Raw genomic sequence first — 18,857 nt, 5'->3', positions numbered from 1 at the left:
CCCATTCCACAGTTTCCCTCTTGTGACTTATCACAGGCTTCACAGGCTTCACCTGATAGTCAGTCCACGGTCTCAGAATCATTGTGTTATCCCCCCAAAGGTTGCCCCCTGTGCCCAATGCAGTTAAGGTGCACAATACTAGACAACAGAGACCCGGGGGCAATTCCAAAAAACAAGCAAGGGCTAGCAAATGGGAAACCTCACTTACAACGAAACTTTTACAACGCACTACCATTACAACGCGGTCATTACAACGCAAACCTTTACAACGCATTGCGCTGGGGGGCGCTCTAGGATAGGGAATAGGTTAATTTACTATCCAATAACCTTCCCTAGTGTCCACGGGGACTGGAGTTGGAATAGTAAATTAAACTATTTACTATCCAACACCCAAAAGCGCTATGCGTTGTAATGGTATGCGATGTAAAAACCGCGTTGTAAAGGCATGCGATGTAAAAGCATGCGTTGTAACGTCATACATCCCTAGCAAATAACATTGGTGGGAGAAAAAAGAAAGCCCCAAAAAACATGAAAGAAATTCAAACTACCCTGGAGCAGCCCTCTGTAAACCCTGCCCCGGGCTTAGCTGATCCTTCCCTGCCTTGTAGGGTCCACCAGGTAACAGGTGGTTTGCCCAGTCAAGGCGATCTAGAAGTGGTGACGGAGGTTGAGTCAAATGCTATCTATAAGACTCTTAGAGTTCTTTTAGCTCCATTAGAGGACAGATTGAGTAAGATCGAGCTCCATTTAAAAAGGATTGAGCGCGACTTCAAGGGAATTGTAGAACCCCCCTTAAGGGATACTACTCCCACAGCTACTAAGTCACTAGCTTAAACCTGTGGGAAAAAGGCTCCGGCTCCAGCCGTCCAGAAGGACGTAATAGTGTCAAACTTAGCCCATAGGGTTTCATCTGTTCCTCCAGTTGCACCTCCCATTAAGGACATAGCATCTGCTAACTTAAATAGATCACAAAAGAATAATATACCACAAGACAGTATAGGTGGTGAGGTCCCAATTGCCCATTCTAATATAGGTAAAAATACTTTAAATTTACCCCCGGAAGTTTGTCCACTTGTGGTAATCCTGGCCGGGGTACCAGAGTTGGGCAAACACGAAGTAGAAACCCCCACAAAAATGCGGAATAGGGTTGTACATTGGTTAAACACGAACAAACCACTGCCCCCTCATCTTGTTGGCAAAATACTTACGATCCGAAGGGTAGCATGGGTCGGTCATTTGGCCAAAAATATAAGGGGCGACTGTATTTTGATCAATTTTAACAACCCTAGAATTGTTGAACATATCTGTAATTGGAGATACCCCAGAGCAGGTGCGACCCTTCACTCTCTCCCACTGACTTATTTTTATCCCCCAGGTCATTTTACCTCACAGATAGATGGTTGGACACTAGTGCAGCGGAATAGGAGGGGACCAACTCAGGGGGGATGGCTTATGCCCTCCCTTCACTTGGACCCTATCTCCAACCATAACCGTTTTGATTGATTGGAGGCTGTTGATTGACTCGATGATGGAGTAAGAGTGTTGAACAGTTCCTCTTTCACTTTGGGTAGTTGTTCTCCCCACTCTTCTGTGTCACCACAGCCCTTGGGCCCTGAGTCTTCAAATTTAGCTCCGGAACCTATGAGGATTGCTAATATTGTTACTAGTCAGGACTTAAGTGAGTCTTCAAATTAAGCTCTGGAACCTATGAGGATTGCTAATATTGTTACTAGTCAGGACTTAAGTGAAACCTCATGTGTCCATATTCCCGGTAATGCTCATGTTAATAACCTTAAACTTGTCTCGTGGAATGTGGCAGGTCTGCAAAACAAGCTTTCACTACCGGATTGAAATAATTTCATAGATGGGTATGACATGTGTATGTTTCAGGAGACATGGTGTCTCAAACCTTTATACAAGCAGGGATTTTCTTGGTTTTATGTACCTGCTACTACGGTTGGGCGAGGTCGTCCTTCTGGAGGGCTTATGGCATGGGTAAGGGTTGACCTTAACCTTAACCTTAAGATCACTCATCACACTTGCTCATCTTTGGATGTTATGAGACTTTCCATTAGGGGTATGAAAGTTATTCCCACTTGGGAATTCTTTAATGTATATGCTAGAGGCACCCAAGGGGGGGGGGCAAATCTTCCACTATTGCTACCTTATCTGATTTGCTTAAATTGTGTTCTCCTGATTCCTTAGTTCTGGTTGCTGGGGACCTTAATTGTTCGTTTGAGCCTTTGGCAGCAGACGACATTCTTGGAGTGCATGAGGATGATGCCCGATGGGGCATTCCGCCCCTCTTGCTCACGCCTGTGAGGAGATGGTCCCCAGTTGTCATCCAATTGAATGCCCTAATGATTGAAACAGGACAAAGAGCTGTAAATGGTCGCACCATCTCCGATGCTCAGGGGGCAAATACATATAACAGAGTATCGTGCGAAAGTAGAATTGATTATATAATGGTGGACAGGAGAGCATGGAAGTCAGTGGTGGATATGGTCATTATACCGTCAGTGGAGAGCGACCATAACCCCCTGTCCCTTACATTGGTGGACCTGTGGCAGAGAAAGGAGCATACCCCATCAAATAGTCCGTGGTTAATAACTAAGAGAGTTGTACCATCTAATTGCAATAGATTCCTCAAGTGGCCCAAGTTTAGCATGGACGAAACGAGATTAAGTGCACTGGATGGAATCCTTAGTGAGCAGTCCTTAAGGCTTTCTGCAGTATGTAATGGTGTGGCTGGGCCTGCGGAGGCAGTAACTATTTATACTGATACTATAGACCAGATTGGCAAACTGTTCGTAGTCCCAGGTAAAAAGAGCCCGATAACTGTCAAGCCAGCGCAGAAATGGTTTGATAGTAACTGTAGAATGATGAAAAATAACTGGATTCTTGCTATTAAATACAGCAATCCAGTTGCTGTTCGGTTGGCCAGATTGCACTATAGACAAGCCATAACAACAGCTAAAAGGGAGTGGGAAGAATCTCACTGGGAAAGCCTCAGAGCTGCAAGTAAAACCAAGAATGGTGAGTTGTTTTGGGCCCTAGTCAGAAGATCGAACGGTTGCGACCCGGACCAAACCCCCAACCATATTACAGATAGCGAATGGTTTGAGCACTTTAGTAAACTCTATGGGGGTGTTGAACCGCCCGGAGCCCCAGGGCATTTGAGCGGTGCCCTGGCTACTGGTTCTGGACAGGCTCCCCTCATTAGAGTTGATAAGAAAGAAGTGCTGGCTGCAATAGCTAAGATTGTACCTGCTAAAGCCCCAGGGCAGGATGGTGTACCGGGCGACCTTTTTAAAGCCAATCTTGAAGGCTGGGCCTCTTACTTTGTAAGCTTTACGAATGCAATGTTGGAAGGCTCACCTGTCCCGAACTCATGGAAGGCGGCCGAAGTTATCCCCATATACAAGAAGGGCCACAGGGAGGACCCTGCCAACTATCGCCCAATCAGTCTTATAGACGCGGGGCAGAAATTGGTTGGCAGGGTACTCTTGGAGAGGATTCTTTCCTGGGCTGATGAGAACAACATCATCTCATCCTTCCAGGCGGGCTTTAGGGCCTGCACAAGCACGATAGATCAGGCATTTAGGCTGGTACTTTTACATTAGAAGGTGGTTACCATTGGCAAAGGCGGTCTTTATTTGGCATTCATTGACTTAAAGACCGCCTTTGACCTGGTCCCCCGAGACCGCCTATGGCTGATCCTGGAGGAGATGGGGATTACCTTACCCATTTTGAATCTCCTGGCACGCATGCATGATGGTACCTACGCCCGTATTAGATGGGGATCACAGGAGCAAAAAACAGATAAAATCCCTGTTAACCGAGGGGTAAGCCAGGGCTGCGTACTAGCCCCAACACTTTTCACGCTATTTGTGAATGGCGTAGTCTCTTTTTTGCTGGAAATTAACGCTGATGCCCTGGTTTTGGTGGGTGATAAAGTCCCCGCACTTCTCTTTGCGGACGATACGTTGTTGGTATCAAAAACTCCCGCAGGATTGCAGAAGCTGCTGGATCGCTTTTGTCTGTTTTGTAAGCTCAGGGGTCTTGTTATAAATACCTCGAAAACTAAGCTCCTCTATTTTAACCCGAGTTGGTCGTCCAGATCCACCCTTTCCCTGGATGGGGTGCCATTGGAACGTGTACAAGAATTCGACTACTTGGGAGTTAGAATTTCGGACAAATTGAAATGGCAGCCACATATTGATAAAATGGCATTAAGCCACAAAAGGGTAGTTGGAGTATTAGGGAGAGAACACCGTGCATCCACCTCCAAGCCCATTGCTCCTGCTTTGGACATCTACGCTGCAAAAGCTGTAGGGTGCGCCCTTTACGGCGCAGAGCTTTGGGGCTTTGACTGTGTTGATGCTTTAGTCACTGCAGAGAACAAGTTCTTTAGGGAACTGGTTTCACTCCCGAGGGGTACTCCCACCAAACCACTCTTGAGTGATCTGGGTCGCCGCTCTATTAAGGATCTAGTCACTCTACGCCCCCTTTTATATTGGGCTCGGCTATGGCGGACCCCAGAGCTCTCAAGGTATGTAGATGGTTTAAGAGAAGTCATGAACCTTCATGGAGCCCACAAAATCAGTTGAATTAGAAATATAAAGAAGCTTCTGCTTGTAACGGGCTTGCCAACTGATTGGGAGCCTGGGGTATTATTATCAAAGGCTGAAATCAAGCGAGCCTATTGGACGTGGGTTGACGATCAAGAGCAGAGGGACCCAAATCTAGGTAGGCTGACTGAGGCATTTCGACAGCATAAATTAAAGCCTCGGTTGGAGTCTTACTTAGATTTTATTAAGAAACCAAGAGATAGATCCCTTTTCATCCAGTTTAGGTTGGGAACACTCCCCCTTCGCGATCATACCTGTAAGTGGAAGCCCCCGCACCAAACTTCTCCTGACTGCCCAATCTGTGAAGGTGTCATTGAAAATATCTCTCATGTCTTTTTTGTATGCCCAGCCTACGCAAAACCCAGACAGAAATGGCTCAAACCTGTGTGTCTGTTGCTTGGAACCAGGGACCACTCCGCTGCACTCAGAATACTTAAGGCTGATGCTTGCACAACCTTAGTGTGTGGGGTGGCCAAATTTCTTAGTTGGGCCTGGATGATTAGGCTGAAGGCTACTAAATGATTTAAGTTTTAGCTGAATCTTCTATATGTTTAAATCTTCACAAAGCTGCTAAAGTTTAATATATTCTTAACCTATTTATTGTGATACAAAAGGTCTTTTACTATAATCTTTTTAAAATGTATTGTTAATGAATTGTGATTTTATATTTTTATGTGCTTTTATGATATTCTGTATATCGAATAAAGCTTTGATGATGATGATTGTAAAGGAAATTATCATAGTGGAGAAGTGTGGCTCACTGGTTAGAGGCGGCAGACCCTGAAGCAGAGGTCAGTTCAATTCCCGACGCGGCAGGGTCTTGAGCCCAAATATCCACGGACTCGATAATTCTCGTTTCAGTGCCTACTCGAGTCACAGGTTCACACTCTGCAGCTCTGGGCATTAGCTTGCTTAATCTCCACTACGGCCCCCCCCCGCGGCGGGATGCCTGGCTTTCACCTTGGGGATGCCCAGTACAGGTATCTCACAGGGAAAAACCAGGATGGGTTCCCAAGGCAAGCGACGAGATGCCTACGGGTAATCGAGCGCTATATAAGAACGCTTAATAATAATAATAATAATAATAATAGTGTAATCCTCGCTGTCTATACAAGCCTCCCCATTAAGTCAATCCAGCCCATCCAGATTTGACAGACAATGGAAGCTATTATAAGTTGGTACCAAATAGTCTAAGTTCGCCATTGGTCTCCAATCAAGTCTATTCTGTGGTCTAATACCATTGATTACATTTGCGGGGCGATAGAAGTAACCTAGAGGGCGGGAAGAAATAGTGCTTGTGGAGACATTGGTGGCCCCAGTAGTGCTCAAAATAGTCTCCTCCAGCCGGGGCGTTTTAAAAGACAGAACTACACAACAACCATTCAGGTATTTTTTTGCCTTTCTCCACCTATTTGGCTCTCCTTGCCATCTGTAAGTTGTTAAATAGATGTTCAGTTATACCTGATCTTACGCCCAACCAACTTAGGGACTTGTTTCTTAATGAAATCCAGTTCTCCATACTATTAGTAGATAAGGGGGGGGCATTAACCAGGACTATTACATATGGGGTGGCAGTCGATAGGAGAACCAAACGATCGGGTATATATTCCATAGATTCTCTGGGATAGTCATCAGTAGCTAGAGGGGCTGCTTCAGATCCAGGGTGTCTGCCGCCACTCACCGCAGCTCAAGGCATAACTGATTTCAAACTTTCCCCTCCCCTCACTCTACCATTTTGTGTGCATGCACAGCTAGGGGGATATACCATTGATCCTACCGATGTAACGTTGTTAGTTACAATCTTGGTTGGGCCTCGTTTGTGGGCGGACAAGTCGTGTTATGTAGTGCATTTGGGATTTGACCATTTACAATTGTGTTCAAAAGGTCCAGACCGGAAAGTAGTTCTTGTTTCTACTTCAGGTTTGTGGAATTCCTATAGCCTGACAACCAGGACATATTGTTTGGGGTCACGGGCAACAAGTTTTCATGTGTATTTTGTCCTTGGGACAAGTAGGCCCAACCTCCTGCAGCACAAACCCTTTGGCGGACAGTTTGCAGTACCACTTTATGGATCAGAGAAGGGCACTGTCTGCAGTTAAGGTAATATTTGTGTCCATATGTTAATGCTGTTCAAACTTGTATTAATGGTTCATTAATTGAAAGCCTTTATTATTAGGGTGAGCGCTCTAAGTAAATGTTGTAAGCTCTGACTGCGCTACTGACAGTGGTTCCAGTTAAAAATGTATGCACACGTTTTCAAAGTTAACAATATGAGGCTATGTATAATGCTCCCAGAATGCTCTCTGATTTGATGCAAATATTTGCAGAAGCTTGAAAGAAAGATTGATTCCTTTCAATATAAAATGTTCATTAAAACATGAAAGCAGGAAAACAACATTTAGCTAAACTACTGTAAAGTTTCAGGTACCATTTCTTTGCAGCATCATTTAGTAACATGTGTTGATGCATGCTAGTATTTCCCGAAAATATTCATAATGGAAAATCAGTGTAACCAGTTTCAATAGGATTATGGGAAACAAAAATAAAAAAGCACTGGCAAAGCCAGTAGTTCTGAAATTGGTGGTCAGCTTTTTAGCTTTGTCAATGTGTGGATTGTTTTGGCATGGTTTTCGTAAAACCTATTGGTGTGGGAGCTGCCGGGCCCTCGCCATTATAAAAAACACTGGCAAAAGCAAAAATTGTTTTTGGTTTCAAAAAGCACACACTGCGACAGTAGTTACTGGCACTGAACAAAAGTACTTTGTGTGCCGATATTCTCCTTGTGACAGCAGAATGCCGTCACTCACAGTGAAGCCAGCTGAGACAGAATTTTAATAAACACAAAAGGTCATGGTCAACACCACATCAGATTACCGGCCTAATTATTGAAGAAAGTCTCAAAAGTGTACCCATGGTATATGTCCTTGCATTAAATGCAGCTATATAGCTTTTGTGAATTCCTAAGAATTTAAAGAAGTAGGACAAGAAATAGTACTCCTAGAAAATATTTGTGAATTGCATTTTAGTGAGAGCAAATACGCATGTGTAGATTTGCTCATGCGAAAATCCGAGTGTTTGCAAGTTCACTTTCCCTCCAACCACTTTTTTCACAACTCTGGAAGAAGGTTTACGTCAGCCATTGTCAGAAGTAAATTTCCAACATTTCTCAGTATGGGAAAAGATTAGAGAAGAGTTGTTGAAACCCTTAAAACATTATCATTAGTCTCCAAAAGATGCAAAATTCATCAGTGAGAGCAGTGCGCAATCTGGAAACCTTTGAGCTGGCCATCTTCATGAGTTATATTGGATTCCAATGGAGGAACAGATTTGCGTCAAAGCAGCCTGTGTGATCTATCACATTTCCATGAAATTGGCTCTACATTCCTCATAAGAAAATTAAAGAAATTCACTTGTGTCTGGAGTCTCAGATCAGTGAACAGAGCTACTTTGGAAGTTCCATGCACTAGATACTCTAAGAGGGGCGCAGGAACCTTTCACTTTATTGTGTTGCTATGGAACTCTTTCCCACTAGAGCTCGGTCTCCTCTCGCCCCTGTTGAAATCTAGGAAAACCCTGAAAACCTTTTATTTCCATGTAAAACATGTTTTCCTTTACCAGGTCTTTAGATTTTTGATATCCAGTGCCAAGAATCTCTGCTTGTTGTGTATGTTGCACTTTATAACCAAACCCATAAACCATTAAATATTGAAGTTACCTTGCTGGATTTCTGTTTTTTCACCGGGTGGAGGAGCTGAGCAGTGGCCATTTTTATTTAATAACCAAGCAAGCTTTTCAACACTGCTTTGACCTGAAATGAGAAACAGGAGGATAGACTGATTTGCTGTAAAATACATTTTCTGGATTGCCACCTTTTCCAATCAAATTGGGAGGTACTGAGGCAAACTCAAGAGTACAATCTTATACAAGAGTACAATCTTATACACAGAAACAGAGGAAAGGGTTGTGATCTTATTATAAAGAAAAGGTATACAATAGGGAAGAACTATCTCAAAAAGCCTATATAATTAAAATAGTTTTGCTTCTTTTGCTCAACAGTTAATGCAACTAGCAGCACTGGGCAACTGCATTAAAGGTTCCCAACACATTGCTTCCTGGAGTTAAGTTTTTTTTTTTTTAAATGTAGCTTCGGTTTCAAGGAGTCATACATTTGTCTCCCACGAAAGCAGTATATTCATATAAAAAAAGAGAATACATGTTGGCTGAATAATGATTTAAACATAGTTACAGATAAAAGAGGTGGCAATCATTTTAAATGCATAGAACACGAACACCTATACCACAAACAAAGACAACTGCACTTTTCTCCATTTTGGTGGGGGTCTTCTCTCATACACACACTACTAGTAAGTTTATTTGTTTGCACGGTTAACTAAAACCATTGCAAAAGTAACAAGCATTTGCAATGCAAAAGGTCTCACATTTGTTAGAGCTATTGGCTTTGTAAATGACAATGTCTTTTACCTATTCGTTTTGGTTGGAGTGCAGTGGCCTTTGGGACATTATAAGTGTTTAGCGTTGCCAGGAGGCCGTGTGTGGGGGCTACTGTTGTGCTAGTTATTTACAGACCTCTGCCTGGTGAGGAGTTAGGATCCCCCCCCCGTTTACTGTCTTCAGCTTGGGGACGGAGGAGGAGGGCAGACGTATGTGAAAGGAAGATGGGGAGATAACATGAAGAGAGAGTTAGGTGGGGTGAGGGGGCGAAGAGAGGGTTAGGGGTGAAGAAAGGGTTAGGTGAGGAGATGGTAGAACAGAAAAGGGAGAACAAGGAATGAGCAGAAAGGTGGGACACGGATACAAACATTGTGGTGAGAAAGAAAACAAGCATTGGAAATGCAATGGGTCTCGCCTTTAATTAAGTTAAAGCCATTTGCTGTGCTAATGGTATTGTATTCTAGTTTTGCATTATTTAGTGTATATTTGTGATATGTTGTAGTTGTATGTAGTTAGAATTGTTTTGTTAGCTGTGTACTAGTTTAAAGCATAGCTTTAGTAGGAAAAGAGCAGTGTTTCAGATTTGGGAGGTGAATGAATAGAAGAATGTGTATTAATTTTCTACAGTGAGGATTACAGTAGCATGAGGCAGAAGGGGCGAGGGGAGAGCAAATATATGCTCCTATCACAATATACACCAAATAATTCAAAGCTAGAATGCAATACCATTAGCAAAGCAAATGGCTTTAACTTAATCAAAGGCGAGACCTATTCCATTTTCAATGCTTTTTGTTACCGGGGCCGGCAGTACCAGCCCCCTGTAACAAAATCGGCAGAAACTAGTCTTAGCAAACCGCTCCTCCGCACACCCCTCTCTCCACCCGTGGGTGACGGACGAGCTGTTTGCCAGAGCTGGTTTCGGTTTCCAGTCCAGCCCTGTGAGGAACGCATCATAGTTACTACTGAGCGCCTCCTATGTCCTTTGTTTTTGACCTCTTATAAGCAGGGCCACGGGAAATATGCAATTGTTCAGAGGGGGGGATTATAGATATGCCGCAACTGCCACATAATCCATCATCTGCCTCATAATTAACAGATTTTATCAACAAAAAAAATAGTTTCTAGCTCAAACGGATCAAAAGTTACTAAGATGTGTTTGTACTCGTAAATTGTCGAACCCGGAATAAGTATTACAGTCGGAAAGGCTATATGGAGCGATACAAATTTGATAGCAAGGTCAGCTGGAATCAAGTAAAAGCCGATAGAGTGGACTTTTTGAAATAGTTTGTGTAACAGAGTATACTGCAGATAAATATGATGTCGCAGATTAATCGTAAATGCAACAGTAGAGGTTCTCAGAAGCTATACTTCCAAGGTGATTTCCTTTTATACACTTGTTTCTAAAGACCTCCCGTAAAGTCAATCTGGAAGCATGGGGAAAACATCTTAAATGGGTACCATGATAAGACCCAAATAGTCGTCCGGTCGTCGTAACGGCATCCTCTGAACGCCCGTTTCCTCTGTCCGACTTTGTTTGAAGTGCGACGGTATACCCATCATTACCGTGTGTAGTCATTTGCTTAAATGTGTTTGTGTTGCTGTGGAGTGGAAGGCCCTTTGAACAGCTGGAATCCACACCTTTCCATGGCTTATTGCTAAATTTAGAGGTTATGCTGGTACAAACAATGTCCAGACAGTCTTACCAAGTTTAAAAAAATGACGAAATAAAGAAATACTATTACAAAATGTGCTGCATTATGCTGCACAATTTGCCTTTTCTTGCCACATATGCTCAACCCTGCAGCATAATTTTGGCCCTTTCCTGCCACATAATGGCCCTGCTTAAGTCACAGACACTATTCGAGGTCTCGATTCGATCCCTTGTCAGGGAGGAGCACCCCACAATCTCCTGTTGCATTACTCAATTTTGTGACACTCAGTTATTGCTTTTCATCAATATAAAAACAGAGCACTACGAGTCCCAGAATGCAAAGGGAAACAAGCAAACCACCCTCAGGGACAACCAACAACCCACAAGTGCTGCAGAACCTTTGGAAGATGGAAGATGGAAGCCCTCGCAGCACGTGGTGCAATCAGCCAGGGACGGAGGGGCTTTTAATCCACTGGGCACTTCCCCAGCGGGCCGGAGACCCTGGAAGCTCCAGAGAGGGGAGTGAGAACCCGACCACAGAGGGATGGAGAGGAGAGAAAAAGAATGGATCGAAAGAGATTGAGCGAGGAGATGAAGTGAGCCAGGTTGGATTTAGCATTTTCCCCCAGGGCTGCTTCGATTCCCCAGTCCGGCCCTGCAATCTCCGGGTTGCAAAACTTCCCTTTGTAAAAATAAATACCTCCTACGATAACAAAGCTTGAGTTTGTTTCGTGGCAGGTGCGAGTTGCTTCTCATGTCTTTATATTCTAGGACTACTTGTAATCTTTTGTTTATAATTTGGAATACAAGACGGAAATATCTCGAATCTACAGCCAAACATTTAGTCTGAGTTAACCAATCACGGCTGAGGTGGGGCAACCCAAAATGTCAGACACAGGAAGAGAGAGAAATAAAATGCATGTACAGACCTCAAGGTCTTCCCTGTCCAGAGCAAGTAATTCATTAGAAGAATGTGTTCTTTCCAAACTGAACTTTCTAATCCACCCCTCCCCCTTCACTGCGTCCACTACTGCCCTTGTTATTACAGTTGTCCAAAGAACACCTTGTTTCCTGCTCCTGGTGTTCATATAACAAATCTGTACATTCTGGGAGTTTTGCTCAAGGTACATTCGAATTCCACCAACACATCTAATAGCCAAATAACCATGATTTATAAAAGAAAGCACAGATGGCATGATCAGACAACCCTAGCCATTAAAAGTCTGCGATTGTAAGTAGTCGTAAGTACAGGTGGAAAAAAATACAAGCTAGGAACAATTCCTACATACTGTGTGACAGCCGGATACCTCTGGGTGCAAGGGTGGTGTGTGTGTGTGCTTCATACAACGGGACACCTCTGGGTGCAAGGTGGTGTGTGTGCTGCATACAGCGGAACACTTCTTGGTGCAGGGTGGTGTGTGCTTTCCACAGCGGGATACCTCTGGGTGCAAGGGTGGTGTGGGTGTGCTTCATACAACAGGACACCTCTGGGTGTAGGGTGGTGTGTGTACTGCATACAATGGGACACCTCTGGGTGCAGGGTGGTGTGTGTTCTTCATACAACGGGACACCTCTGGCTGCAGGGTGGTCTGTGCTTGCCACAGCGGGCCACCTCTGGGTGCAGGGTGGGTGTACTTGCTACTCATGCTTAGGTTTATCTGTAACCAGGGTCACTGGACTGTGCAATCCTGCAGTCGTAGTGTTTTCAGCATAGTTATAGATTTAAAAAATAATCTGCTATTACGTAATTTGCAGATTTAATAAAACGTTTCTAGCTGAAACTGAATTAAAAACATTTAAAAAAATAAAAAAACACAAACACACACACCACACACACACAAATGCCCTTTGCAAAAAAGCTAACTTGCACCCTTTTTAACAGCCTTTCCCTCTATATTAAGGTGTTAACTTTTGCTAACTAGGGGGCCATTTTTTGTCAGAAGGAAGAAGCCAAAAGGGCTGGCGCGGATAGAAAGAAACAAATTAACCCCCTTTACAGATGCTGAACTCATCGGAAAAGAGTTGCCCCAGTTAGTAACCCTTTTCTTGTAGAAATGTTGATGTAGTGAAACCTTCGCTCAGACAGCTTTAATCTGTGTCAAAATGACAAAAAATTGAAATTATATTGCCACACAATGCGCTGCATCCCACCGCATAATTTATCTTTTATTTCTGCATAGGTCAGTCAACCCCGTCATTTGGGCCCCCATTGCCACATAATTCCAGTGGTCCAGCCATATAGTTCTAAGGCAGCATGTCGGAGGTTTGCCACCTTGCTCCCTGTGGTAAACACACGTTTCCGGTCGTGAACTTTACCCTTGCAAAGCATAGGTAACAGGTGGGCTAGTTGAACTGATGTCAAACAAGACTACATTTCCCAGAATGCAGTGACCTCAAAATCCGAGTCCTGGAAACATGATTGCCTGACACTGTGGATACAGGTGGCAACCTTTCGCGAATTCTGGGTTTTCCCTTTCAGAACCCACTGTAATTTGAAAGCACCACACCTGGGCTACGGGCTTAAAAAAGTCACCCAAGAGGCCTCCCACATTTTACCCCTGAGCCAGGTGACATCGTGCCAGTACACGCTGCCTCATAAATCTCGTGGTGGAGTGTGTGCCACACAAAGCCTTGAGTACATAAAACTTTGCTCTCGGCCCGGACAGTACCAAGAGGGTACAGAAGGACAGCGTGAAAGCTGTGGCTTACCTCCCGCTTCTCTCGCCACTCCACCTGCCTCTCTCTGGCTGCCAAGCGCCTTCTTCTATTTAATGCTTACAAAACCAACCCGGCACCCACCTCCCACACGCAAACAAGCTCTCGGCATTGCGCAAAGGCAGCCGCTTGTATATAATTGCATCGCGCTTTCACTTTAGGTGAAAGCACGATGCAAAAATAAACAAACACATGGCTGCCTTTTGCAGCCCGTCATGGGACTTGAACGGCTCTTTACAGGGCGGACAGAAGATGTGCACACGGGGACTGGCTTTACTGGCAGCGAGAAAAAGAAACCCCAGAGTGTCACGCCGCCAGTACAGCATCCAATCTTCGCGTGTACATCTTCTGTCTCCCCGCGTGCCCGCGTTGGAATCGTATCAATTCCAAAAGGCCTTCGCCAAGGCGAGACAGCGCATGCGCGCTGCTAACGCCAGGCGAGGCCTAAAAAACAAACGAGAAAACACACGTACCCGAGGAGGGCCACAAGAGCCAGTAGGAATAGAGAGAGAAGAGACTGAAATGGAGATGAAGAGAAGAAAACTGAGCAGAGAATGGGAGGAAGAGTGTGACTGAGTGACATCATGTGCACACGCCTTGGTGCCTCGAAGCCAGCAGCAGCGCAGTGCTTGGTGACTAGTGGTCTACTTGATGGCTACAGTGCATCTGTAAGTTGGTAGTGCACACTGTGACTGAGTAGCTGCCACTGTACTTGGTTACTGCCTCTAGGCACTGTCTAGTGAGTGTTGTGACTTCCACTGCAGACTGTGGTAGTGACGTTTTGTGCAGCGCCGAGAGTGCAGCTGTCATTACCGCAAGGCGCTGTCCATACCATGGAGCTTGTGTGAGGGTGCTACGAAGGCTGCCTGCCATACAGTACATGACTTTCACTGATAGCGGGGAAAAAAGGATTAGTTGAAGTGAGTGGTGAAGAGAGGGTTGAGTCAGGGGACGGTAGAGCAGAAAAGGAGAACATGCAAGGAACAGAAAGGTGGGACACGGATACAAGCACTGTGGAGAGAGAGAAACAAGAATAAAAGTTAAGCAAAGCCTGGCGAAAGACGCAGCCGCCATAATTACAGTAAACATCTCTTCAGCCTGAACTCTCACTCTGTATGCAGAAACCCCAGTCATGGACACAGCTTCCAGAAGAGGTTACATATCAACTTATCCTGTTCAGCAGACCGAAATTCACCCTTTGCACCAATCGGGACGCTGGCCATGCTCCGTAGCCGCACTAAGCCAGGAAGAAGGTAGTGTGGCACCAGGCAGAACAAAAGAAAGTCCGTGGCCAGGGAGGCACTGCAATGGAAACAGCCTAATGCCCAGGATCTCTATGCTGCATTGCATCTAGCCTGGGACCTGGAGAAGGCTGGCTCTGACCCTGATATTCCACAAGGGACACAACACAGTAAGTACTTGCTATCGAGAAATGCTGCGCCGCAGTTTTACGTTGTCCATATTCAAATGGATTCTTGCTTTTAACTTTTCTACAAACTGAGCCGTATGAGCTTCCGGATCCTGCGGATATTGGACGCTGCGGGACATTTCTGTTCCCTGCTCTTGCTTGCTGTTATCAGAGGAGCACTGTGTACACAAACACAGCGTGGTGGAAACCAAACACGTCTGCCCCAGAAAGATTTCCCTTCGATAAACAATTCTGCTCAGTGCTGTTTGCGGAGATCCCAAATAACATTTGCCTGCAACCTACCTTGTGACATGCAGCTCTTTCACTGCACTTGTGCTAAACCACAATATGTTGTTTTTCAAATCCTTAGAGTCATGTGAAGGAATGAAAAGCTTTTACCGTGCCAGGCAGTGAGCTGGTTCATGCCGCAAAGTCGTGGCAGTCTAGCAGAAAGTTTGGTGTCATTTCATTTCAAGCACTCTGAGGCCGCCTGTGGCATCCGGAAGCGGCCGCCATGATTGAAGATTAAGCGCGGTGGTCGTGAGGTGGGCGCCACGCTAATCTTAAACAAATATTGATAAAAAAGCATGTGCGTGCACTAAAAAAGTGCATTTTAAAAGCATGCTAAGCCTGGAACAAGGTAGTGTGGCATCGGGCACAACAAAAGAAAGTCCTGTGGACTCCAGAACCGGCCACTATGATTTAAAAGAAGCGCGGCAGGCGCTGTGCTACTCTTGTAATTGAAGGAGAGTGTATCACGCCGCAGAAAAACATCCAGTCCAGGAGGCCGACTCGAAAACAGGACAGGGTGGTAACCAGGAGGGACTAAAAAGCCTCACTGACAATGGAAAGGCAGGGTTTGGCATGCACGATGACGTAAACCAATAAAAAGAAGGGGCATAGCCTAAACTCCGCTTCTGCAACCTTCTAAAAGTAAATCGATTACAAAAAGACCTGCAGAGCGAGGAGTGCATGCGGGATCCAGCGCTAGGTCTGCGAGACCTAAAAACAGCTTATAAAGAAACCAGTCAGTCTAAAAAAAACACTTGCACGATGCGAAAAAACAGATTACACATAGTTGTAGTGTTATATACAGATAAAAGCAATTATTATAATACTAAGTTTCAGTCTCCGCCACCTGCTATGATTGTTCTACTGTCTTGTGTGCAAAGGGATCAAGACTTTAATTCAATGTACAGTCTTGCCAGACTGCTAGAGTGTTATGTTGTTCCTTTAAGATCTTTTAGAATTATCACTTTAGATTCCATTGTATCTTAGATCCCTACCTAGCAACAGGAGCAGTTGCTGAGGAAGAAGACCTGTGTAGGATGTTACCTACCTTGCTCCTGTGTTTCTATGAATAAACTACACTATTTCTACAATTCCTTGTGTAGTCAACTTTACAATTTTGGCGACTTGGCTGAAAAGAAACACTAGGAAAATCAAGAACCCATTTAACAATTCTTGGAAGGATTCAGCGTTTTTATAATTTTATTTCATCAAAGGAAACTTCAAAAGAAAAGATTTTTCGACCAACGCTACTTAAATACGGAATGCATTTCATATTCTAAAGCATTTTCAACTTCTTCACTTCCTCGTTTTAGAGACCGTCATTCGTGAGTAAACGCACTTTCCTTCTTTGTTTAACTTGCGCATTGAACTAGCGGTTAAATCATTCCCGCTTGCGCTTTCTCCAAATTATTTTCATACTTTCATCCTTTACAAACAGTTAGAAGCGCTCTGACCTGTAATTGCATTTTTCAAAGAACAACCGCTAACGCTCTGCGGCCCCATTCCTCGAGCTCCTTCCTCGTAGCTCTCTCGCTCGTTCCACAGTGTTGCCTGTGACGTCACTTCGTCTTCATACTACAACACGACGCCTCACGCTGAACGCGCTATACGCGTTGACGTCCACACACAGCAACCATGTTTATCTTCTCCATGGCAACGCTCACGAACGCGAGAAGCGGATTTTAATTCAGTGTACAGCGCTCATATTTACAAGTACCTTAAAAAAAAAAAAAGAATATCAGCTTGAATTTATACACTGCCTTATCATTTTATTTCAAATCTGTAATCCCCGAGAAGAAGACTGCATTTAAAACTGCAAATAAACCTTAAAATTTTGTTGTGTTCTCAAAATGACTTCACAAAATTTTACCATTCAATCTCCTCAACCATTTTGGCCATCTGGTTTAGAACCATGCATGAAATGGCTTCAATGGAAAGCTTATTTCATGAATTTTATCGACACCATTGATGAGGATGGTAAAATGAAACCTGAAAGAAAAAAGAAATTATTCTTACACTCATTAGGCGCTGGTGGTCTCAAAATTTATGAAGAAATGCCTAAGAGTAGTGGAGGTGGTGATACAAATGTTTTTGATAATATTCTAAAAGACTTTGATAATCATTTCTCACCAAAGGTTTGTATTGGCATTACTCGCTACACATTCTTTCACAGAAAACAACAACCTGGAGAAAACATTGATGTATATATAGCTAAACTCAAAAAAATAGCCGACGATTGTAAATTTGACCATTTACAAGAACAATTCATACGCGACCAAGTAGTTATGCATGCTTCTGATCCCTCTATTCAAGATAGACTTTGGATAAATGGTGATTCGGATCTCAAAGACATTCTAGCTATCGTCAGGAAGGCAGAACTTTCAGGTCGTAGTGCAAAAGCAATCAAAAATGAAGAAAAGGCTATTCTTGTACAGAAATCCACTCTTGATCAAACTGTTTCGAAAGTTCAAAGCAAATCCAACTATAAACAAAGAATTCAAACTAAAAACAAACCTCCTGAGTTTAAAAAATCTGATAATTTAAAATGCTTCCGATGTGGCAGCAGCTCACATTTAGCTAATTACAAGCTTTGTCCTGCAATCAAAGAAAAATGCTCGAATTGCAGCTTGATTGGGCATTACTCAAGAGCTTGTAATAGACTTAAGAACAAAAAAGTTAATGTTGTGTACGATTCATCTTCTGGTGATGAAGAAGATTTATCCAACAAAGTCATGCATTGTCGTTTTGAGGATGATTGTGTGAAAAATGTAATTCCTTGTTCAATGAATGATGAATGCGTCGTGAGACCTCTCGAAAAGGTTTACATTTTTAATATCAATGACTCAGGTAAAAGGAATATTCTTAAAAAGCCTATATGTAATATGCTTATTGGTGGGGTTCCTATTGACATTTATGCAGATTCTGGATCCCCATATACCATTATCAATGAAAGTGTCTGGAATTCAAAGTTTGTACATTACTTAGGAAACGATCTCTATTCACCTGATATTTCTGCCGAAGGGTTTTCGGGCGGAAAAATTGATGTGATTGGTTACAAACCTTTAAAGTTTAGATTCAAAGGTAGAGAATCTTTAGGCAAATTGTATGTAGCAAAACTTGGACCTTCAGTTCTCGGGTGGAAGGATCAGTGGGATTTAGATATTATATTGAATCCCAACAGTCCAGATCCTGTTTTAGTTGTTAATGAAGGAACAAAGATTGGTGAATCTGTACTTAAAAAATTTCCTAAAGTATTTAGTGGGAAAATAGGCAATTTATAGGATTTTCCCATCATATTGTTTTGAAAGATAATGCCAATCCCAAAACTTTCAAAGCCAGAAATATTCCTATTTTAGTTCGAGATGATGTTGAAAAAGAACTGGAAAAACTAGTTAAAGATGACATTATTGAGCCAATTGAGTCTTCCAATTGGATTTCACCAGTTGTTATCGCAAGACGTACCAATGGCAAAATCCGTCTATGTGTCGATCTTCGCCATTTGAATGAAAATATTGTAATAGATAAATTTCCCTTACCTAAAATTTCTGAGATGTTAGCTTCAGTTAAGGGAGCTAAAGTTTTTTCCACAATTGACCTATCTGCTGCATACCATCAGATTTCTCTTGACACTGAAAGTAAACAGCTTACTGCGTTTATTACCCCCATAGGGTGTTTCCAATTTAAACGTATGCCATTCGGTTTAGCGTCT

At 43.5% G+C, this 18,857-nt stretch overlaps 1 protein-coding gene across 6 annotated transcripts in view; it reads right to left on the bottom strand.

The window, feature by feature from the left end:
• Positions 1–18,857, bottom strand: part of HORMAD2 (HORMA domain containing 2) — a 644,485-nt gene that overhangs the window by 562,184 nt on the left and 63,444 nt on the right. For 3 of the 6 annotated variants that reach the window (XM_078667233.1, XM_078667235.1, XM_078667232.1), the window contains exons 2-3: positions 16,603–16,865; positions 8,347–8,439 (exon numbers count right to left, since the gene is read on the bottom strand). In XM_078667233.1, the coding sequence (XP_078523359.1) occupies positions 8,347–8,397 (51 nt within the window). In that variant the 5' untranslated portion in view covers positions 8,398–8,439; positions 16,603–16,865. The remainder of the gene's footprint in view (positions 1–8,346; positions 8,440–16,602; positions 16,866–18,857) is intronic. The other 3 variants (XM_078667231.1, XM_078667236.1, XM_078667234.1) reach the window with 1 other exon arrangement.

The sequence above is a fragment of the Lissotriton helveticus genome, chromosome 11 (genome assembly GCF_964261635.1).
Source record: "Lissotriton helveticus chromosome 11, aLisHel1.1, whole genome shotgun sequence".
Lineage (NCBI taxonomy): Eukaryota > Metazoa > Chordata > Amphibia > Caudata > Salamandridae > Lissotriton > Lissotriton helveticus.
Note: the sequence above shows the minus strand (reverse complement) of the source record. Positions and strands in the feature narration are given on the sequence as shown.